This window comes from Crocodylus siamensis, chromosome 1 (assembly GCF_052110815.1).
Source record: "Crocodylus siamensis isolate JL-2025a chromosome 1, ASM5211081v1, whole genome shotgun sequence".
NCBI classification, from domain to species: domain Eukaryota; kingdom Metazoa; phylum Chordata; order Crocodylia; family Crocodylidae; genus Crocodylus; species Crocodylus siamensis.
In genome coordinates, this window is record NC_143395.1 from 361,223,172 (window position 1) to 361,247,718 (window position 24,547).

Below are 24,547 nucleotides of genomic sequence, written 5' to 3' on the forward strand. Positions count from 1 at the left end.
CCTGTCTCAGACTTAAGCTGGGTCACTCCAGCCCAATGGTAGGAAACATTGATGAATCCTGCTTTAAACCAATGCTATCGACTTAAAATGATAGATTAAATGTTTTTAGTCTCTTGTTTTTGAGGCTTATGATTTACATTTTCTCTACAACCATGAAGGTTAGAAGCTATTTATTTATTCATTTATTTGTAATGAAAGCTGAGTTTTGTTTAAAAAAATTAGGATGACCCCAAAAGCTGAGGATTTTAAATACTAATAACCTTGAGTAGGTAACATCATCTCTTAGCTGGATGGTTTACAGATTGGGCACAAAAGCACAAAGAATAACTTATTTCCCAGTGATCATTTAGGAAATCTATAACCAAACTGGACGAAGAATCCAGGTCCTCTAAGTACCCTTCTGGTAATATCTTACTCTCCTTTTAATGAAGTAGATGGAAATAATGAATACAGCCTCTGTTGTATGACCAGTCAGCTCTGGACTGACCACCTGCAAGTGGCAATGTTTTGGAATTGTTTAGCAAATTTTTTTTTAAATCAGAAAATGCTGATTTATTGAAACAAAAGCTATTTCCAGGAATAAATGTGTCTCTATGGTATTTCCATTGGGAAGGTTTAAGTCCAGGGTGAAATCTGGAGACAAAGAATAGTCTAATGATTAGGTAGTAAGTGGAGTGATCCTCCTCATGCTAAGGTAGACTATTAGCTGTTTTGGGATGTGTGGCTGCTCTAGTGCATGTTCTTTCAGTTTCTCTTAAAAAGAATGTTTTAAAACTTCAAGTTTCAGTGTCAGATGCAGAATCAAAAAACTTACAAAACTATTTGGGAATTGGCATTCTTTTTTACTGGCCAGACTTAGCAGGATATGCTCTGTGGCCACAGTTTGAAAAGCATTGGCATGTCTTCACAGGACTGTGTGGTATAATGGCATACTTTAGGGCTAAACAAACATTTTTAGTGTAATCTGCTCCTCATTGTGCTAGTTTACATAAAGTAGAAGAATTTAAAAAAGGAGAAAGCACAATCCATAATTTTTCAGCTCTGTCTTCAGCCTATTGCTATACAGTGTTTTTTCAGTATTGCACAGTTCTCTAATATATTTTACTATTGTTACGTCCAGTAAGTTGTTTCCCTTCATACTTAGATAAAATTTGGGCAATCAAGAATAAATTTGATAAAAATGTTCCCTCTTCTCTCCAACTGCCAGTCAGGTCTTTGGGAAAGAGGTGCTGTGTTCAAAGAGTTACTGTGGGATTAACATTTTTATTAAAATGAGAGTAGATTAAAAAAAAAAAGGAAATAGAAAATGGGATGCACGATATGATTGATGCATCTAGAAATGTATGCATCTTCTAGTAAAGTGGAGATAAAGTCTATATAAACTTGGAATGCAGTCCAATCCCAAAAGCAGATTTAAATTAGATTAAATGTTATAGCTTAAATCTGCAACAAAAGGAAATGAGGATACGGACAGGCATTACATTTCTAGCAGAGTAATGACATTTCTTCCACTAGAAACAAGTGTAAAGGCATTAGTGCAGTTTCTCCTGCTGCTTCTGGAAGAAAGATTTTCCTCTTTTCAATGAAGAAGATCTCTCCTGTGAGAGATTTGTTGCTCCAGAACCAATATCTGTATACTTCCCTGGGAGGAGTCAGGCAGGGAAGTGTACACGTAGTTCTGAAGGAACAAAGACTGGAGTGACTCCAGTCTTGGAAAAGCTCAAAGAATATTTTTTTGTGCTAGACGACACATGCAGTCCTGATCCCTGGAAAGAATGGAGTGACGGAAAAAGCTTCTTTGGGGGTACATCTGTACAAGACACTTAATGCACAGTAGCGTGTCGGGCAAAAAGCATCTCAATATGCTACTGTGCAGTAGTATTAGGCTACTGTGCATTAAGCATCACTAAAAAACCATGTGCTGGTGCTACTGCGCAGTAACTATAATTACTGTTCATTTAGCTTAATACTTCATTAAGCAAGTACTAAACTAAATGCACAGTAACCACTGCACATAAATGATCATGTAGACATGCTCTGCATGTTCTCCGGACCCTGGGGAAACATCTTATTATTTTCTAATTATTTTATATATTTACAACATTCTTGTTTTCTTGAAAGTTTATTATTTTCATATATGCTTATGATCTTGAGTAGGTTCAGTTGCTGTTGTTGATTCTGTTTGTAGCTTCTGACTTGTTTGACTAAGCTCAGGATGTCTGTAAAGAGTGTGGAGTATAAGAAATGGAACAGTTCTTCAACTTTCTATGAAATCACAGACTTCTATGTTGTTTGTATATGTTTGTTTTCTACTGAGTACAGACCTCCCTGACTTCTTTTGTCAACAGTGGTATTTACTAGGTATTGTAAAAGGAAAGTCGCCTATACACAAGCACCAAGGCTGCTCCAATGTGCTGGAATTCCAGCGTGTTGGAGTGTACTTGATTAATTGAGTTAGTTGGAGTGTGGCAATGGCCACACTCCAGCAGCTCCTACATCGTGTGTATCGGTGTCCCCACACTTAAAGATGGTGGGGAGGAGGGGAGGCACTTGAACTTAAGCTCATTGAATGAGCTTTAATTAGAGTGGCTTCGGAGCTGCTTTAATTAAAGTGCTGCTCTTCCCCCTCCCCCCACCCCAGAGCATGTATAACAGTGTAGAGAAAAACCATAATAGTCTAAATGAAAAAGCCTGAAAGACAGAATGGTGATTGAAACAAGATTCAGTTTATAATTTTTTTCTGCAAATGGCTATAATTTAAAGTTTGTAGCAGTGTTTATTGCTGTTATGTGAACTTCTTCACATCCTCCAGAGCTATTTATATTTTAAACAAGTTAAACTATTAGTATAGAAACCGCAAATTAGTACAGAACATGTTTTCTCTTCCTAGTTGAAAAGAGAGAGAGATTTTAAAATTTTGCTTCCCATTTTGTTTCTAGTTATGTCATTTTCTAGCTTATACCTAGGATGTTCTACACAATTCATGTAGGTGTAGATTACAATACTTGGAGTACCTGTCTTGTAGCCATTTAAGATGGGTCAACAGAAGAGTTTTTATCAACTGGGAATGAGATCAAGGCCTGCAATGTAATTTCACTATTCTACAAAAATTTTATACATTTCTGTATTTATTTATTTTTAAAAATATTTCTGAGATGTGTAGTTTGTGCCCTTCTCATACATGGGAAGGATTATGGCTTAATCGGTTAATTCTTTTTGCTCATGACTAGGATACATACAAAGTACACTAATATTCCAAACAGTAGCTGTAAATATTAATTTAAAATAGATATTGGCTCAGTTGTGAAGGCCTTTAGGTTTTTGTCACTAAATCACAGTGGTGGTAAAAGTTCTGTTCCTTTTACAGTATTTTACAGCTGCTTCATTCTCCTTGTTAATAAGAACACAGGCTGTTCTTTCACTTGAATGCATGTCATATATATATATATATGTATATTTTCCATTTTCTGACCTTTACAAACAAGAACTGATAAGATAAGATGAAGGAAACTGAAGCAGGCAGTATAAATAGTTGAGGCCACAGAGAGAATTAGCGTTTGAGCTAGAAATAGACATGCATGTTTTTATAACTAAAATTCAGTTTTTGTTTTAAAATTTGCAATTTAGCATTAAGCCTATAAGGGCACAGTCCTATCAGAATTGTTTATATCTGTAACGCCATCTATTTTAGGTTCGGGCTGTTAGCTCTGTTATGTCAAATTCTGGTTTATATCAGTATTTCTGCTGCACAGACCTTCTCTATCATGCTGCTTCACTGTGCATTTAGGTTGGGTGCCACACTTAAGAAAGATGTAAATAGATTAGCAAGTGTCTAGCAGAGAGTGACAAAAATTATCAGAGGGCTGGGAAACATGGTTTGTGAGGAAAGGCTGCAAGAACTGGCATTGTTCAGTTTGGAGAAGACAAGACTGAGGGAGGACTTGATAGAAGACTTCAAATATATGGATAGAAGATCTTCAAAGAGGATGGAGATAAATGATTTTCTGTGGCTTTTGGTGGCATGACTAGAAACAATGGCCTCGGGATGCAACCGAGGAAATTTAGGTTGGAGATTAGGAAGAAACTGTCTCACTGTGAGAGTGGTTGGAACAAGCCTAGAGAGGCTGTGGACATTTTCAAGAGTGGGTTTGACAGCCATGTCCCTGGGATGGGTTAGTCAGGAGTGCACAGGAGGCTGGACTACATAGTTTTATAAGGTCCTGTCCAGTCCTGTGATCCCAAGCAGGAGCAGAATGCTTATTTGAAAGAAGGTATGTTTTAACATTGCTTCAGCAGCACAGAAGTCTGCTTCCCGTGCATGTCTTCAAGGGAGAAGAAACAGTATGGAAGAAAAAAACCTGAGGGATAAGACAAAGCAGAGTAGTGACAGGCATTACTTAAGTATTATTTATACATATTACAGGAGCGCTTTGATCTAATCAAATCAACGTCCCCAAAAACTTAGTCTTGGAACATTCAATGATTATGTTTTAGTATTTAAGAAACCATCTATGTAAAGGAACGTGCTTACAGTGTTTCAAACATGATGATGTCCATGTATCTCAGACATTATCATGACAGGTTCCTGCTTGAAGAAGCAGAATTAAATAAAGAAATTTTGTATTTTTAGGTGATTGAACATTGACTTGCACTTAATTTTGTAAAGAAGGAAATGTCTTTTAAACTGTTTTGATGCAGTTATAATGCTTTGTAGTACATTAATTTTAGTTTTAAAGTGTAAAATTCTAAAGGGGGCTAAATTGTTAATTCAGAAAAGAAAATTGCCATATTTTCTCATATACAACATACTCCAGAGTAAAACATGCATTTTGTTTGTGAAAAGCAGAATGAAGAAAAAAAAGTAGCTGAATAGCATCATCTAGGGAGCAAAGTCTGCTCCCTTCTCCTTGGGAATTGTGTTCAGTTACTTTTGCTTTCACCTGGCAGAATCTTAAGCTGCAGAAACTGTTGTTACTGTATTTTCTCACTTTATAATATACACCCTGATTTCGAGCAGCTGATTTTCGGAAAAAAGGATCTGTGTGGTAAGTGAGAAAATATGGTAATAATTGATGGCAAACGTCATTGAGAACTATTTAAAGGAAAACAGCATTTAATTGGCTATACTACTGTAAAGACAGTGTATATCTGGGTTACACAGGTTTTTAGGGAGGAGGGTAGAGGTTTTGACAATTGGATAGGAAGGCCTTTGAAAATTTTGGCAAAGCCAAGATTTGGAGGGAAACGCAGATTAAGTGATGTTCCTGCTGATTTTACAGTTTTAAGATGGGTAGCAATATTGACAAAATACTGCAGAATTTATATCCAGCTGAGCTGAAGATTAGAAGAAGGGTTTCTAACCATAAGAGTGAGGTTCTCATAAAGCTTAGTAATAAGAATAGAAGGGACAAAACACTTAACTGTTTTGTAGATGGAATTTGGTTGGTTTACAAAAGGAATGGCATAAGGTGCTTGTCTGCAAGTAGTTTATTTTACTGCGTATTTCTCTATTCTCAGTTTGCAATTGAAGGTTTTCTTCAGAGTTCGGAGAACTAGAAGTGTCTTTTTTTTTTCTTACTATACAGAGCTTAGTTTTTGTAGGGAAGTTATGTAGTTCTATACTAAGGGATTCTACTGCATTGGAACCAGATGAATCTAGTGCTTTGAACATCATTCATGAATAAGCATTTACACTGCATGGGAATGAAGTGAAGTGCATTATTTGAGGTGTTCACATTTATATTATTATTTATATTTTTATTAGTAGGTAGAAGTAGAATATTTTATTTTGGTCTTTTGCAGTGGTGCCCAATCTTTCTGACCATGTGGGACAAAAAGATGGTGTGCGGTTGGGCTGCGTGTCAGATACTAGCACATGCAGTTGGCATGTGTCTGGGATCCAGCTCATGGTCCCAACCCCACTCAGCAGTTCAGTCCATAGCCCTACACATTGGATGGGGACTGAGGCCCTGCCTCAGTCTGGGCCCACTGTTCTGGCCACACATGTTATTGGTCCTGGGGTGCTGGCTCTGCACATGCTGGATTGGGCCTGCTGCCCCAGCCCGATTTACACTGTATCAGGGCCACCACATTGACTTCAGCCTCAGGTACATAAGTTTTTGCCTTCTTCCCTGACTTGGCCAGCAGCTCTAGGCCCTGGCCTCATGCATAGTGGATTGTGTTCACTGCCTTAACATCGGGTGCATTGGATTGGGTCTGCAGCCTCAGCCGCAACCCTGGGCATGCTGGATTGGGTCCACTGTCACAGCCAGTTCCTGTGCTGGCCCATCCGGTGCTCAGGGCCATGTCATTTGGCTCATGGGCTTGGAAATACAGCAGTTGGAAAGTTGTTTTTCTGTTTATATAACCAGTCTCTTGAGCCTTGGTTGCATTTATATTTTGTAGCTAACTAATATATATTTTTAAATGATGTCTGTTACTGCTCATCATTGTTCTACATACTTTTTGTGATTTTTATGATTTCAGCAGTAATTTAATCTCCAGACTCTCTCCACTACCGTATTAAATGTGTACACAAAATACGTGTTTTATTGAGTTTTGTTGTTTACAGAATAATTTTGCATATCTTGATTGTCAAATGACAGAAGTGGTTATAACCTAATATGAGCGTATGCAAATTTAATCTACTTTATTTGGGAATTTGAACATTGTTTTCAAGACTCAGATTTCTTTATGTATTGCAGGTCTAGGTAGGTGGATGTACTTGTACTTGGTATGCTACATATTTATTTTTTTCTCTTTTTTTCAGACAAGTATAAAGGAAGGACTACTATTGAAGCAAACCAGTTCTTTTCAGAGGTGGAAGAAACGCTATTTCAAACTTAGAGGTCGTACCCTTTACTATGCTAAGGACTCAAAGGTAAGAATCTATATTTCTATCAATTAATACTTTACACTTGAAATTCCAATGGGTTTTTAGGTTTGTCAAGCTTGTTATCAAATAATTTAAAATTTCATGTTAGTGGTCATTTTTAGTAAATAATTTAATGTTTTTCAAATAGTATGTTAAATTATCTTTTAAAAGAATACTGGTTGTGTATCTGTTTTCTAGAAAGTTATATATTTTCTTTTAAATGTGGAAATTAATTAGACAAATTATATTGATACACTGAGCTTTCCTTTTTTCCACTGCAGGAAGATAAACTTATTTGCATTTAAAAAAAAATTAAAAATTGGAAGGACGTTGTTCAAAGGCAAGCCCTTAAACACCCCATATTTAAAGCTCTTATACCAGGGGCAGGCAAAATCTGGCCCGCAGGCCAAATCTGGCCCACCAGCTATTCTATCTGACCCATGGGGCCCCTAAAAAATGTAGGAAATTAATATTTATCTGCTCCTGGCTGCCGTCAAAGATGACAGAAGCCAGGGACAGTAGGACCCAGGGAAAGCCTGCAGGACCCAGCAGCCAGGTGTTCCTGGCCCTGCCCCCCAGCCTTTTCCCCACCCCCCAGGAAATTTCTGCTTAGCAGAGCCTCTTGGCCTGGGCCCCTGGGACTGTTCTTGACTCCCTTCATCAGAGGGAAATTCAAATAAGAGTTGGGCGGAGAGGTGGGCTGCAGGGATTCCCTCAGTCCTCAGGGCCAGGTTGCCTGCTGCTGAGTCCTGTAGTCCGGCCATGCAGCCAGGAGCCATGTTATGCTGGACCAGTTGGCGAGCAGGCAGGGAAGCATTGAAGGGGATGGGGTGGCACCGAGTGGGTACATGGAGTACAGCAACAACTGGGTAGAAGTACAGGGTCTGCTCCAGTGTCCCAGAGCCAGTGCGAACAGGGCCCAGAGTGGGGCGATATTTTGCCAAAATTCAGTAACCAGCCCTCTACCAGAAATAATTGTCTACCCCTGTCTTTTATAGTCTGATGGAGATTACCTTTGAACACACTTACACAACAATACTACATAAAGCTTGTCAGGAATTTTTTTATCAAAAGAGTTTTACAATGGGAAATTCAGTTTCTGCAAGATGGAAATTTAGAACGTTAAAAATCTGTTTTTGCTTCAAGTTTTGTATGTCTGTTGGGAAAATCATAACAAAAGCTTTCACTTTCAGGTTAGTTTGACAAGAAAGGAACTATTTTGGCTTATTGAACTGAACCAGGAGCAGCCAGCTCCACGTTGGGAGCCAGGATAGGGGGCAGAGCTTCCCGGGCCTAGTGACCAGTGTAGGTGATGACCAGGAGCAAATTCATTGAAGTAGGGTTGGAAGCTACTTGTAGATTTTCAAGTCCGACCCCCTGCCGGGGCAGGAGAAAAAACTGGGTTCAAATGATCCCAGCTAGGTAAACATCAAGCCTCCTCTTAAAGACCCCCAGGGTAGGAGCCAGCACCACTTCCCTTGGAAGTTGGTTCCAGATCCTAGCCACCCTAACTGTGAAGTAGTTCTTACGGATGTCTAATCTAAACCTACTCTCCAACAACTTATGGCTGTTATTCCTTGTTATGCCAGGGGGCGCTAGGGGAAACAAGGTCTCTCCCAAACCCTTCTGGTCCCCCCTAGTGAGTTTATAGACTGTCACCAGGTCCCCCCTCAACCTTTTCTTGTGAAGGCTAAGCAGGTTCAGGTCCCACAGTCTCTCATTGTAGGGTCTGCCCTGTTATCCCCAGTTCATGCGGGTGACCTTCCTCTGGACCCTCTCAATGTTGTCCACATCCCTCCTGAAGTGGGGCGCACAGAACTGGATACAGTACTCCAGCTGTGGCCTGACCAGTGTTGCATAGAGGGGGAGGATCTTCTCCTTGTCCCTGCTAGAGATGCACCTGTGGATGTATGACAAGGTGCGGTTAGCCCTGCCAACCATGACCTTGCATTATCAGCTCATGTTCAATAATGACTCCAAGATCACTTCCTGTTTCCGTGCTTTCAAGAAGTGCGTTTCCCATCTTATAAGTGTGCTGCTGGTTACTACTGCCCAACTGCAGCACCCTGCACTTGTCAGTATTGAAGCGCATCCTGTTTTTGGTAGCTCACCCCTGTAACCTATCCAAGTCTTGCTGCAGTCTTTCCCTCCCTACTAGCATGCTCACCTCACCCCGAATTTTGGTATCATCAGTGAATTTAAACAGGTTGCTTTTCACCCCGTTGTCCAAATCACCGATAAAGAGATTGAACGTGCAGGCCCGAGAACCGAGCCCTGGGGGACTCCGCTGCCCACTTCTCCCCAGGTCGAATATGACCTGCCTGCCACCACCCTCTGAGTGCGACCCTTCAGCCAATCTTCAATTCATCTGACTGTGTAGGCATCAATGCCACAGTTGCCCAATTTTTTAATGAGGATGGGGTGGGAGATGGTGTCAAAGGCCTTGCTGAAGTCCAGAAAGACTACATCCACAGCGACACTTGCATCCAATGCTTTTGTGACCTGATCATAAAAGGCAGTCAGGTTGGTCTGACATGACCTGCCCCTAATGAAACCGTGCTGGTTGCCCTTGAGCATCATCTGTGAGGCCGGCCCATCGCAGATGTGGTCCATGATGATCTTCTCAAAGAGTTTCCCTAGGATTGAGGTAAGACTGACAGGCCTATAGATGCCCGGGTCCTCCCTCCTCCCTTTTTTAAAGATGGGGACCACATTGGCTATCTTCCAATCATCTGGCACCTGGCCTGAGCACCACAAGCACTCGTAAAGCCATGCCAAGGGTCCTGTAATAACCCCAGCTAGCTCCCTCAACACCCTGGGGTGGAGAGCATCTGGACCCATTGATTTGAACATGTCCAATCCTCCCCAACCTGAGGTCTGGAGGCGTTTCCCTTGAGTCCATCTTGCATCACAGTGGGGAAGTCCCGGTCCCTGCACAAGAAAACGGAGGTGAAGAAATTGCTTCCAGTCAGCCTAGGCAGCGTGGAGCCATAAGGGAAAGGGAACTCTGTCCCCTGTTTTGGGGCTGATCAGCTCCCTGGCTCCTCTCAGGATCAGCACCAGAACAGGGGACAGAGTTCCCTGTCCCTTATGGCTCCACACTGCCTAGGCTGACTGGGAGCAATTTGCTCCTGGTCACTATCTACATGAGTGTTACTACTGCACAGTTCGTTTACAGTCTCTATTTATAGGTAGTAGATAACTGCCTAGTAGACTAATTTATAATGCAGTAAATGTGCACATATGTAGATGGTGAAGCTTTACTGCATAGTAAATCAGTCTGCTGCACAGTAAAGTGTGTCTTGTAGATGCACCTAGTGAAAATTAACATCCAAGACTAGGGGTGCACCGATAGAGATTTTTGGGACTGATACTGATAGCCGATTTTTTTTTAGAAGGCATATCAGCTGATACCGATCTGATTTCTGATACATCTGTGTGCAGCTAGTCAGTCTGTTGCAGTGGAAGGAGAGGAGGGGAGGGAAGGTGTGTGGGCGGGGGCAGATCAGCGCCCCTTGTGGTAAGGGAGTGAGTGGGACTCGGGCTGGGTTAGGTACTGCTCAGCCGGGGCTGGGCAGGCATGGGACAAAGCAGTAGCTTTTCTTGGGGGTTTGGGGGGGGGCATGGGGGATGGCTCCTGCTGCTTTGTGCACCCCAAGAGGGGAGGGGGGGATGGACATGTGCTCCCAGATCTGCATGGGGTGGGCTGCCACTGCAGGCGGAAGGCTGGGCTGGGTTGTGCTCTGGGCAGGTGGTGCCTGGAGGAGATTATGGAGGTGGCTGCACCCACTCCAAAATTCCCCATAGCTCCCACTCCCAAGCTCAGCCTGGCCCAGCCCCAGCCTGCCCTGCCCTGCCTCACCACGATCCGCTGGCTGGGAAACTGGCTCTGTGGTTGGACCCAGAGGGTTGTGATTGATGGCAGTCACTCATCGTGGTGCCCTGTGACCAGTGGGGTCCCCCAAGGCTCTGTCCTTAGACCCATACTGTTCAACATCTTCATTAATGATGTGGACATTGGAGTCAGGAGTGGACTGGCCAAGTTCGCCGATGACACCAAACTTTGGGGCAAAGCATCCACGCCAGAAGACAGGCGGGTGATCCAGGCTGACCTGGACAAGCTCAGCAAATGGGCAGACGAGAACCTGATGGTGTTTAACACCAAAAAATGCAGGGTTCTCCACCTTGGGAGGAAAACCTGCAGCATCCTTATAGGCTCGGCAGTGCTACGTTGGATAGCACTACAGAAGAAAGAGACTTGGGGGTCATCATTGACCACAAGATGAACATGAGCCTACAATGTGATGCTGTGGCTAATAAAGCGACCAAAACGCTGGCTTGCATCCATAGATGCTTTTCGAGCAAATCCCGGGACGTCGTTCTCCCCTCGTACTCGGCCTTGGTGAGGCCGCAGCTGGAGTACTGTGTCTAGTTTTGGGCTCCACAATTCAAAAAGGATGTGGAGAAGCTTGAGAGAGTCCAGAGGAGAGCCATGCTCATGATCAGAGGTCAGGAAAACAGATCTTATGATGATAGGCTGAGAGACATGGGACTCTTTAGCCTGGAAAAGCACAGGCCCAGGAGTGATCTGATGGCCACCTATAAGTTTATCAGTGGTTACCACTAGGATCTGGGGGAACGTTTGTTCACCAGAGCGCCCCAGGGGATGACTAGGTCAAACGGTCACAAACTCCTGCAAGACCGTTTCAGGCTGGACATAAGGAAGAATTTCTTTACTGTCCGAGCCCCCAAGGTCTGGAACAGTCTGCCAGCAGAGGTGGTTCAAGCACCTACATTGAACAGCTTCAAGAGTAAATTGAATGCTTATCTTGCTGGGATCCTGTGACCCCAGCTGACTTCCTGCCCTTTGGGCAGGGGGCTGGACTCGATGATCTCCCGAGGTCCCTTCCAGCCCTAATGTCTATGAAATCTGTGAAATATTCAGGGTCACACGCCCTCCCAGACAAGCTGCTGGACGAGTTGCAGGAGCTGCCCTCCCTCCCTGTGCCCCCAGACAAGCCACGGCTTTGTCCTGCGCCCGCCCCTCTGCCCTGGCAGCACCTGCCCCAGCCTCACTCCCTCCCTCACTGTGGGGGGGTTGATCTGCCCACCAATGCCCCTCCCCTTCTACCACCAGACTTACCAGCTGCGTGTAGCTCTCCATACTGCCGGCTATGCTGCTTACTGTTTACGTGCTGTTCTGTGGCTGTGTTCATTCATGGGCCATTTATCAGTCAAATTATCAGCCATGTCATGCTGATTTCTGATATAGACAATTTTCTTTATATTGGTGCCGATCCAGTATCGGACCAATGTATTGATGCACCTCTATCCAACATAAGTTTGTTTAATGGCCAGTCAAATTGACCATAAGAAACCACTTGTAAGCCTTTCCAAGGGAGCAAAAAACTGTCTAATGTTTCCTGAGCTTAAGTTTGTTTAGGCCAGGGGCGGGCAATTATTTTGGGCGGAGGGCCGCTTACCTGATTTTGGCAGGCTGTCAAGGGCCGCATGGGTAGCCCTGCTCTGTGACAGGTGCCCTGCCCCCTGGTCACCTTCATGGAACCAATGTCCCAGTGTCTTGAGACCAGTATCCCGGGGTCAGCACTGGTGGGGCCCAGAGTGGGGTACAGGCTGGCAAGGGTCTGTGGAGCTGGGCTGGGCTGCACCAGCGGGGAGGGATGAGCTGCCCCGGCTCCGTAGAGCCCCTGCCAGCTGGGACCCCGTGCTCCTGCCACCCTGCTGTGGGCCCTGCCGGTGCAGGCCCCATGCTCCCGCTGGCTTCCCACCCACTCACACCCAGTGTCCCCCAGCCCCGTGGTACATGTGTGGGGCAGCGCTCAGCCCTGACCCCCTGCTTACCAGCAGGGGAGAAGTTGATGCTGAGTGTGGGGAAAAGTGGATCCTTGCCTGCCTTATGGCCAGTGCTCCCTGCTGCAGCTGCTCGCAGCCCAAGCGGGGCTGTCTGGAGCAGGCACAGGCAGCCCCAGGCAGGCTGCAGGTGACTGCAGTGTGGGGCACTGGCCATGGGGCAAGCGAAGGGCCACTTTTCCCTGCGCTCAGCACCACCTTGTAACCTGTCCCACTGCCATCCTTGCAGTGGGGCCAGGTTACAAGGTGGTGCTGAGCACAGTGGGGTGGGGAAAGCAGCCCCTCCCTGCCCTTGCCCAGTGCCCCATGCTGCAGCTGCTGGCAGCCTGCCTTGGACTGCCTGTGCCTGCTCCAGACAGCCCCGTGAGGGCTGCGAGCACCTGCAGCGTGGGGTGCCGGCCATGGGACGGGCGAGGGGCTACTTTTCTCTGCGCAGGAAAGGAGCCCAGGGAAAAGCTGAGTGCGGGGGGGGGGGGGGGGGAAGCAGCCCCTCCCCCACCCTACGGCCCGTGCTCCATGCTGCAGGTGCTTGCACCCCACATGGGGTTGTCCGGAACGGGCACAGGCAGCCCTACATGGGCTGTAAGCAGCTGAAGAGTGGGGCACCAGGCATGGGGTGGGGAAGGGCTGCTTCCCCCCAACCATGTTCCTTCCTTGCCCGGGGTCCCCCCCGCTCCCACTTACCTGAGCTTCCCGCGCTGGGGCAGCCACGTGCTCCCAGCCCGGAAATCCCGGCTGGGGGTGGGACTGGACAGGCCCGTTGTTGTTGGAGCCCACTGGGCTTCTCTTGGGTCCTGCTGCCCTTGGTTCCTGTCATTTTTGACAGGAACCAAGGGCAGAGAAATATTAATTTTCTACAGTTTTTTAGAGGCCCTGCAGGCCAGATAGAATGGCCTCATTGGCTGGATCTGGCCCACAGGCTGTATTTTGCCCATCGCTTGTCTAGGCCCTCATCCAGCTGGCTGAGTGAAATAGGCTGACTGGAGAATTTGCAGTAAGTCCAGACAGGAAGGTTAAAGGCAGCAGCTTTCTTAACCTGTGGAGCAGAGGTTTTTTAAACATAGTGTCTGACATAAATGATGGCATGCCTCCTTTGGGGGTACTTTTAAAGCAAGTATTACTTTCTAGAGTTGATACAGTTAATTTTTGCCACTTATGTTTTGAATTTTCCAACCGATTAGATATCCATGATGGATCCTTTTTTTTAAAGGTGAAATTAAAAATAAAGCATCTGACAAGCAATTCTTTTACTCTTCCCCTTTGATTTCTAACACAATGAGGAGGAAGTGAAAGCACAATGTGAGAATGGACTTAGTTATATATGTGTTTGTGTTCTTTTCCATTTACAGTCTCTAATATTTGATGAAGTCGACCTGTCAGATGCCAGTGTAGCTGAATCAAGCACAAAAAATGTCAACAACAGCTTCACGGTATGGTGCCACTGCGATTTATTCTAGCCTTGAAAGCCATAGAAAAGCTGTTACTAAGATGATCAAGAATGCTCCGAATAGGTTTTTCTCAGTTTCCTTTATTTGGAATAGCTTGTAGTATCATGACAATATCATATCAACTGTTAGTGATTTTTTTTTTTTTGCTCCCAATTATATGTTAAAATAATTGAATTTCAGATGTCCATATTTTCATTTGTTTGTTTTATGCTGTGACTTCTCTTTAAATATCATGTGCTTTATGTTTTCCTTCCTCAGTGATTTACTATTGAGTATGGTTTCAATTCTGTTTTAAAGGGAGAGAGTCATAAACCCCAGTCCTTCACTATGATAAAATTATTGATCTTTTTTTTTAGAAAATTTCTGATCTCATCCTTTGTTGCAAATTACTTCTAACCCCTGTCAACAGCTGTCTTCATATTTATACCTTGCTTTTTTTTGTAGCACTTGAGCACAGGTGTTACAAGTTTGTAAACTATGTTTGTGTGTGTGTGTGTACACACACACACACACACACACACACTCAAAGTTGTAGAATTCTATTGCCTTTTCATACTTCTGAGGAAAGGAAAAGTATATTGCAAGTGTGTGTGCTCATTTAACGCTGTGCAGTGATGCAAGTGATGAAGATCAGACTAACATTTCTTCTGAAAGTGTTAAGGTTTTGTGATCATTCTCAACTCTTGTGGAAAGAAATTTTGACTAGCTGTCAAGAAGACTCTAGGTGAAATCTTGCTCCATGAAATCAATAGATGTTTTTCATTAACTCCAATGGTGCCAGGATTTTACTTCCTATCTTCAGCTACCACTGCTCTCAGACTCAGGAAAAAATGATATTTTTCATTCATAGCTTGTTTAAGAGCTGTGGAAAGAGGAATTTGCAACTTCTGTTCACAGCTGTGGATGGTGTGTTTATTTTAATGCCTAACCAGATCTTCTGTACTTGGCAGTGCTTTTTCTAAGGAGCATTTTAAACATGTATTTAGATACTTAGTTCTGGAGTGTACCATCACAGTGGTTGATCTTACCATGCTGTTGCCAGCTCTCCTCATTGTGGTAGTCCTTTGGTTTCTTCTCAAGTATATATACCTGACATAATATGGGAAACAACAAAACTCAGTGAAATAAGGCACCTTTGTACTTGCTTCTTGTCCAATAGTAAGAAGTTGAGTTTCAAAAACCCTTTACCCTGCAAAACTTCTCTTTAGGATCTAAAGATTTGCCTTTTACTGTATGTCTTTAGTTTTTCTTTTCTTGGCGGACAGGGTTCTTTGAGTAAATCCAGTATCATTTATTAAATCGACTCTTGATATTTTCTCACTAAAAATCATGAAAGAGAACTAGGTGAATCTTTGGTGTTCAATGGCTAACATTCTTGTTGATTTTTTGTTTGTTTGTTTGTTTTTTTGGTCCCCCTGTCTTGTTGCAGAATGTTTGTGGTGAATATTGCCCTGTCTTAATTGACCGTAGGCCAGGAAAAATGTACCTTCATGAGTGTTTAGTGGTTTCACTGAAATTGTTATATAGCTTTGTTTAAAAAAACAACCTCCCCCAAACCCCCCCATCACATTAATACTTGTGTTCCTTGTCATTTCAGCAAAAATCATCTTGCTGTAGAAACATCTGTATTCCCTCTCCTTCACCCCCTACTAGTTTTACATCTGTTTTTCTCTTTGGAGATAGAGATGTTCATGCAGAGATTTTCACTGCACTGTCAGCAATGTCCTTGGAAAGGACTTGAAGCCTAAAATTAGTCACAACATAAAGCACTGAAGTTGGATTTATCTGTAATATGCATGTATTGCATATTTGTAAAACATATTTGTGACTAAATATTATGCCTACTCACCACAAATACTTGCCTTTTATGATTATAAAAAATTTGAGGGAGAGAGATGATTTGAAGGAAAAGCTCAGTTAAAATTAATTAATTAATGGGAAATAAATGAGCTAAGCAATTAAGCATGTATCAGCTCATCTATTTTAGTCTGTTCTTTATTGCTGTTACCACCCATGAATATCTCAAACCATGGACAAAACTCTTTTCTGACAAATAGTGCTTAGTGAATTAGAGGGCTGTGCAGACATCTGTTTTTCCCAGCCTCTTAGGTCGTGATCCCAAAATCTGTTGAAACGATTCTCATTGGCTTCAGCAGGTTTTGGATTAGACTCAAAGTACCTGTGGTGCTTCCTAAGTAATATGCTGAGCATTTTCCTTCCCTCCCTTCTGGTCCCCCTGCCTGTTTTCAGCATGATGCAGAGCTTCTGTTTGAGTGAGACATTTAGGCTAGGGACATGCATTATACACAAACTGGTTTAAGTGATCAGAAACTGGTTTAAACTTGTAACAAAACAGATGTTCAGTCCACATAAACCAGTGTAAAGATGGCTGGAACTGGTTTGAGATAAACCTGGTTGATTGTAATATTAGATTGACTGATTTGGGTCAAACCACTTCATGCAATGTCTGTCCGAGACCCCTTCCTGTTTTAAGATAAACCAGACACCCCCAAACCCCTTCCTGGTTTATATTAAATCAGACACCCACTGCATCCAAGCATGATCTCTGGGTTGGGTGGGACTCTCTGCTCCACAGCAGAACTGGCTGCTCACCTCTGCTCCCTGGCCAGAGCTCCAGCACAGACTGCAGGCATCTGTCTGCTCCCCCCTGCCCCTCCTTGTCCCCTCTGCCTTAAAGACACCTTAGCAGTAGCTAGTAGACCACGTGTTGGCTATGTTCCCTGCTGTGGTAGAACAAAGGGAGAACCAACAAGTAGCTGGTAATGTCCCTTTGTTTTCTTAATGAGGTGATAAATACTGTTATCAATTTCCTTCACGGAGGTGGGGGAAGAGACCTCTCCCTAATTAAAGCGTCCTGCCAGGGCCTGGCCATGCTCCCCTCAGCTCAGCACTGTACAAGGGAAGGGAGGGCTGCTCTAGTGCCCCCCACCTTCTAGCCTGAGCCGCTGCAGGCACGTGCCTGCATTTCCTTAGTCCAGACAGCATGCATGTCTGTTCGGTTGGAAATTGGTTCAACCTAGGCAGGTTAGACTAACCTGCAAAGACTGAATGAGTTCAGGCTCAGACTTCTGGAATGTCTATCCCTAGGCTTAGAAATGCGAGTGTCCTGCCTCCACCAATTTAGTAGCAATATCAGATTCCTGTTTTTGAATGGTACTCATTATAGAGAATTTATGGGGTCTCTTGAATTGGAAACTAAATAGGTCAATGCATAGTTATTTGGAAAAATAAAGTGCACTCATGTTTTAATACCTTTTTATTATTTCAGAATACATCAAACAGCACTGCTTTTTATAGCCATCGTTAGGGTCTGTGCTACAGCCCGGTTCACAATATGTTCCTTTAGCACTGCTCTATAACAGTTATCCATCCTGTGTACCATATGTATACTAAAAAGACAAAAAGGTCAGAGTAGTGATGCCCTTAACTGGTGGCTCAGTGGTGATTAGTGCCTGGTGGTACAGTTATTTTTAATGCATTAACAGTTCAGCTTTTGTCTTCTTTGTATCCATCTTTTTCTTATTTTTAAACGTATATATACACATATACACACACTTTCAAAATGATTTAAAAATGCATTTACTTCATAATCAAGTTTATTTTTCATTCATTGATGTACAGATGTGTGTGCAAAATGCTCTTACTGTCACAGATTTACCCTGGCTTACTGCATTTACAAAAATGCACAGGCATCATGTGGTAGCACCTATTTTTAGTTTATTGATGCTTGGAACATTTTAATTCAGCTATTGCCTGTCATAACAGATGTGACTGAAAGATGGTTAATGTTTGGGTATGAATATTGGCTTCAAGCTGTTAACTTGTACAGTTGTTTTAAAACATTTTTATATCAATGAAATGCATACAGACTATAAAAGGCTCAGGTCATTTGTATATCAGACAGTTTGTGGCAACACTTAAGTTATATAAACTCTTCAGATTTGTGTCTTTTAACAGAGGAAATTGAAATCAAGTCTGTTAAAATGTGAGCTGCATTATCTGATTCAGAATTGTCAGTGGATGATTGAAACAAGCCATCAGCTTGCCTCATGAATAAACAATGATACGCAAGAATTATTCTTTACCCATTTGTCTACTTCTGACTATTTCTAAGTGCATGCACCAAGCCATAAATTCTCATATGTGTTACTACTTCTAAATCCTCAAGTAATAGGTGGTTTGGTTCTACTATCTAGTTGCTTCTTTGTGAGTAACAAAGGAAGTATTTAAACCTTCTTTTGGGAAGCTGGGCTTCTAGGAACATAAAAGCTGCTATGCAGGATCAACCTGGTGGTCCAGCATCTTTTCTCTCAGTGGTCAGCATCAGATGCTTTCAAGGAGGGTGCAAGACCCTTGAGAGTGCGAGGTTGTATTGTTCAGTAAAGTGTCAACAGTGATGCCAAGGCTTCTTTCCTGAGTTAGTACAGTTGATTTAGAACCATGTAAAGTTGATGAATAATTTTAAAAAAATCCTCTATTTATTATTTTGCATTTATCAGCAGTGAACTTCATCTGTCACCATGTTGCACATTTGCCGCTTTTGAAGTTTCTATAATTTTTTAACTGAACTTGGGTAACCAAAATACTATGTTGCCTGCAAGTGCTTGCCATTTTATTAGTGCTAACTCCCTTTCTAAATGCTTAATAATTGGATTAAACAATTTTAGCAGTAGTCTGTTAATAGGGTGGCCATATTTCTTGAATCTCAAAATGGGACTGGTTCCTCTCATCTTGTTCTCTGCCATGCTCAGCTGTTTCCAATCTCCAATTTCAGCAGAATGCAGCAGTGAGGTGGGGGAAGGGGGCTAGGGGGTGAAGTACACCAGCGATTGTTGTGGGAGGGAGAGAGGGAGAGGTGAGAAAAATGTCCTGGGAATCCTGTCAGTTTCTTCAAATGAATGCTTTTGTCCTGTTTTCAGAAACCTCTCTTGCTCTTCTGGAACAAAGGTTTCTGGAAAGAACACAAAACTCTTAATTTGAAGAAACCATTGGGACACTTGGGACAGATTTCATAGACATTAGGGCTGGAAGGGACCTCGGGAGATCATCGAGTCCAGCCCCCTGCCCAAAGGGCAGGAAGTCAGCTGGGGTCACAGGATCCCAGCAAGATAAGCATTCAATTTACTCTTGAAGCTGTTCAATGTAGGTGCTTGAACCACCTCTGCTGGCAGACTGTTCCAGACCTTGGGGGCTCGGACAGTAAAGAAATTCTTCCTTATGTCCAGCCTGAAACGGTCTTGCAGGAGTTTGTGACCGTTCGACCTCGTCATCCCTTGGGGCGGTCTGGTGAACAGACGTTCCCCCAGATCCTAGTGGTCACCACTGATAAACTTATAGGTGGCCATCAGATCACCCCGAGCCTGCGTTTTTCCAGGCTAAAGAGTCCCATGTCTCTCAGCCTGTCATCGTAAGATCTGTTTTCCTGACCTCTGATCATGCGCGTGGCTCTCCTCTGGACTCTCTCAAGCTTCTCCACATCCTTTTTGAATTGTGGAGCCCAAAACTGGACGCAGTACTCCAGCTGCGGCCTCACCAAGGCCGAGTACAAGGGGAGAATGACGTCCCGGGATTTGCTCGAAAAGCATCTATGGATGCAAGCCAGCATTATGGTCGCTTTACTAGCCGCAGCATCGCATTGCAGGCTCATGTTCATCTTGTGGTCAATGATGACCCCCAAGTCTCTTTCTTCTGTAGTGCTATCCAACGTAGCACTGCCGAGCCTATAAGGGTGCTGCAGGTCTTTCCTCCCAAGGTGGAGAACCTTGCATTTATTGGTGTTAAACACCATCAGGTTCTTGTCTGCCCATTTGCTGAGCTTGTCCAGGTCAGCCTGGATCACCCGCCTATCTTCTGGCGTGGATGCTTTGCCCCAAAGTTTGGTGTCATCGGCGAACTTGGCCAGTCCACTCCTGACTCCAGTGTCCACATCGTTAATGAAGATGTTGAACAGTATGGGTCCCAGGACAGAGCCTTGAGGGACCCCACTGGTCACAGGGCAACATGATGAGTGACTGCCATCAATCACAACCCTCTGGGTCCGACCACGGAGCCAATTTCCCAGCCAGCGGATCGTGGTGGAGCCAAGGCCACAACTGGGCAGTTTGGCCAAGAGGTGATCATGGGATACCAGATCAAAAGCTTTTTTGAAGTCAAGATATATGACATCAATCTCTTCTCCCTGGTCCAGGTGATAGGTCACCTGGTCATAGAAGGAAATAAGATTGGTCAAACAAGACCTACCCGCAACAAACCCGTGCTGGCTGTCCCTTAGAATGTTAGCCTGGGCCAGTCCCTCAAGGATGGCCTCCTTAATAAACTTTTCCAAGATCTTCCCCAGGATAGAAGTCAGGCTAATGGGCCTGTAGTTAGCCGGATCCACTCTCCTCCCTTTCTTGAAGATCGGCACCACATTGGCCTTCTTCCAGTCTTCTGGCACTACACCAGAGCGCCAGGAGTTTTCAAAGATCTGTGCCAGGGGCTGGGCTATGACGCTCGCCAGCTCCTTGAGTACCCTGGGGTGCAGATTGTCAGGGCCAGCTGACTTGAAGGTATCCAGCTTCTCAAGGTGTTCCTTCACGAGGTCAGCATTGATGGAGGGTAGGGGATCCCCCTCACCCAGATTTCCCTGTCCCATAGCAGGCATGGGCATCCCGTGTGATTGATGAAAGACTGACACAAAGTACCTATTTAATAGGTTGGCTTTTTCCTGGGCGTCAGTTGTCAGTTGCCCCATCTGGTTTAGCAGGGGTCCAACATTGCCCTTGCTTTTCCTCTGGCTCCCCACATATCTGAAAAAGGACTTTTTGTTGTCCTTGATGCCTGAAGCTAGTTTGAGTTCAGTTGCAGCCTTGGCTTTCCTGGTTTGGTCCCTGCAGGACCGGACCAGCGTGGAGTAATCCTCTTTGGAGGTGAATCCCGTCCTCCATCCTTTGTAGGCTTTCCTTTTTAGCCACAGTAGGTCCGCTAGGTCTCTGGAGAGCCGGGGGGCTGCTGTGCCTTCTTGCTGCCTTTCCTCCATGTTGGAATAGATTTAGCTTGTGCACTGAGGATCACTTCCTTGAGAAGCAACCACTCTTCTCGAACTCCCATCTCCGTTATCCCAATGACATCATATTTCTTTGCACTGAGCAGGAGGACGAGCTCGTCTTGGTTGTTGCCCAGGCTCCTGGCATTAGTGTACAGGCAGGCAAGTGTGCCCTTGGGTGCTCGTGCTTTGCCCACAGATTGTGCCAGGGCTGGGGCAGGGGTGGGCTCCCTTAAGTGCCCCCTTAAGTGCCTTGGTCCGCTGGCTTTGCAAGGGCCGTTCAGCGGGTCAGCAGGGGCAGTCGTCCCCCCATCCCCCAGCGGGCTTAGTTTAAAGCCCAGTGGAGCAGGTCAGCCAGCCTGGCTGAGAAGAGCCTCCTCCCCAGGGGAGAGAGGTGGAGGCCATCTCTTCCCAGCAGCTCGCTGCCTCTCTCTCCAAAGAGTGGGCTGTGGTCATGGAAGCCAAAGCCTTCCTGATGACACCAGCGCCGCAGTCTTTGGTTCACTGCGTGGATCCTCCTCTCCCTCCTCAGCCCATAGCCCGAGACTGGGAGGATCGACGAAAACACCACCTGAGCTCCCAGACCCCTAAGCCCCACTCCCAACTCCCTGTAGTGCCTCATGACCTGGCTGGGGGTGCTCCGAGCCGTGTCATTGGTGCCCACATGAATAAGGAGCATGGGATAGTGGTCTGTGGGCCGGAGGAGCTGCGGGATCCTCTCCGTAATGTCTTGGATGCGGGCCCCCGGGAAGCAGCAGACTTCCCGGGCTAAGGGGTCGGGGCGGCAGATTGCCCCCTCAGTGCTCCGCAGGATGGAGTCTCCCACAACAAACACCTTACGCTTTGTCTTGGGGAGAGCGGGGTCAGTAGCTGCGGTCGAGCCTGGGTTGCCTGCAGGAGCTGGCAACTGCATGGGCTCTGCTGGGGCTGCAAGAGGTGCGAACCTGTTGCTAAGCTCCGGCTGGGCAGGGGCCTTGGTGCGGCGGGCCTTGATGCCCTTGACCACCTTGGTCCATGCCCCTGACTGGGCAGAGCGGGAGGTCCCAGAGTCCTCCTTAGTCGCGGAGGGAGATGGAGCTCTCCCCTGTGGCTCCCGGGGGAGAAGGGCCTGGCAGTAGGAGTCTATCTCCTGCTCACAGTCCCTGATGGCACGCAGTCTCTGGACTGTGTCCTGGAGCTCCTCCAGCTGGCGCCCCAGAGACCCCGGTAGGGAGCAGACCCCGCAAGGGGAGGTGGCCATGCTCCTGGGCCCCAGAGCCTGAAAAACGGACAGGCAGCCCCCGCAGAGAGATGTTTAAACTGAGACAGTCCTGGCATGATGAAAATTGACCATTTTTTTCCTATTCTGTGTTATCTGTCTCAGCCAGTTTTTTCACTAGGACAATGCCACCTGTCATCTCATGATTAGAGTTATGTGAATGACTAATTCAGTAGGTGAAATAAAAATCGGGGAAAATCATTTCACATTGACCTGAAACAAAAAAGTTGTAGTTTTTCATGAAATAGAATGTTTCATGCACCTCGAAAGATTTAATTTAGTTTTCGGAATAGATTTTTCCCCCTCTTTTAAAAAAAAATTAAATTTAACTCAGTTTAGATTTGGGGTTTCAGTTCAAAACAGGAAATCTGCATGCTTTTGCATTAATGCCCTCTCCCCACTATTGTTTTTAACAAAATTGGCAATTAGTTTCCAAATCACAGTGGGCTTGGAGAGAGTTGCTTTGCCTATAGTATGCTTGATGAATAGGATGAATTCCTTAGATCCTTGGACTCCTTTCTTTTCCATTCTTGTCATCTAAATGGTTCTAAGCTCTTGGCAAGGTTAAGCAGGAAGACAAAGTGGGACTGAGCACAAAAACTGGTAAATTCTTTCCTTTAGACAATGTCAGGAGGTAATCAGAAGAGTAATCATCTCTGGAGAGACTTGAACTACCCTATCTTCTCTCTTTTAGTTTTGGACACTGTACTCTTCTGTCTTTTTTACTTTAGCTTTCATATGTCAAAGCCCAAGACAGATATCCTCAAAGGTGGGAGTAATGTTTTTGATACTTTTGTTTTCCTTTGCAGACATTTTTATACCAACAATACAATTATTGATGCTTTTGACTAGAGTTGTTAGTCAGTACTCAGGGTATTGCAGGTTGTCCCTTTGAGGAAGAGAAATTTGGTGATGGAGTCAGCTTTACAAAATACCTTTACAAAGAAGGTGCACGAAGTCCAGTTTCCCTGAACACAGTAGGGCTCTAAGAAGTCCTTTGCTCATGGTTTCATGCTCCGCTTGGCCAGTGTTCTACCCAAAAGTTGTCTTCAGGGTTCTCTCATGGGTTTATGCTTATAGCACTTGTTCTTCCTATTTCCTTGGCCTTATGATGCTTCTCTGTCAGCTTCTTTGATATTTCTGCAGCTGTGTGCTGGTGTTTATATGAGAAGCAACAGTCAAATAAAATCCCTTTTCGCTGAGTTTATAATCAGACTTGGAAGAAACTTTTGGACCATATAACCCAGGCACTGTCCAGGCTTTAGGCCTCGGGTGATTTCCATTACTTCAGCTCTTGCAACATGAACTTTTTGTTGTTTATCCTGAATGTAAAGTAACTATTACAGCCAGAAGCCTCAACTAGATGATGCATCTGTCCAACCCCTGTATAAAATTATCTCCAACTGTAAGTATTAACTTTACTGCCACTGACCATTTTATTTTTGCATCAGTTTGTGATTTTATTGGTGGGGCTGCCACTTGTGCACTGTTCAGAGTGCATTTGTTGCTCTGGACTCAAGTTTGTTTCTCTTCTGGGTAAGAAATGTTGTGATACCACACTATTATTTTATGACTAAGAACTGTGGTCTGTAATACCAGACTAAAGATTCTTAGCTTTTATTTTCAGAAGTGCAAACACCTGTAGCTCCTAATGACTTCAAGAGGATTGTAAATGTAGCACTTCTGAGAATGAGGACGGTGATTACAGACATCATAGAATTTCCTAGATAGACATACGAATGCTGAAAGAATGCAAAGCCTACCTCTTGTTCTGAAATCTTGATTTTTAGACTTTTTTTCTCTTTGCTCTGTAGCGGTGGTTCACAGCCTTTTTAGACTCCTCAGAAATTGCTAGCTTTTAGCTTTCCCTCATGTTTTTCACTGTGGAAAAATAATAGAGCAGTTCTTCTGTTGCAGAGACCTCAGAAGGACCACAGAATATTTTGATAGTGATTTCCTATTTGAAACCTCTAGGTTTATCTTGTGAATTATGTGAAAGTATATGGGCACCTAAGAATATTAATGTTGTGTAGCATCCTGATTGAGAGTCA

The 24,547-nt window shown here is 44.4% G+C and overlaps 1 protein-coding gene and 1 long non-coding RNA gene across 3 annotated transcripts in view; one reads left to right on the forward strand and one right to left on the reverse strand.

Annotated features, from left to right (window-relative positions):
* The window catches only part of DGKH (diacylglycerol kinase eta), a 266,880-nt gene that overhangs the window by 141,134 nt on the left and 101,199 nt on the right, over positions 1-24,547 (forward strand). For both annotated transcript variants that reach the window (XM_090025097.1, XM_090025089.1), the window contains 2 exons: positions 6,770-6,880; positions 14,095-14,175. In XM_090025097.1, coding sequence (XP_089881223.1) covers positions 6,770-6,880; positions 14,095-14,175 — 192 coding nt within the window. The remainder of the gene's footprint in view (positions 1-6,769; positions 6,881-14,094; positions 14,176-24,547) is intronic.
* Positions 1-24,547, reverse strand: part of LOC149874956 (uncharacterized) — a 153,714-nt gene that overhangs the window by 1,056 nt on the left and 128,111 nt on the right. The window lies entirely within an intron of this gene.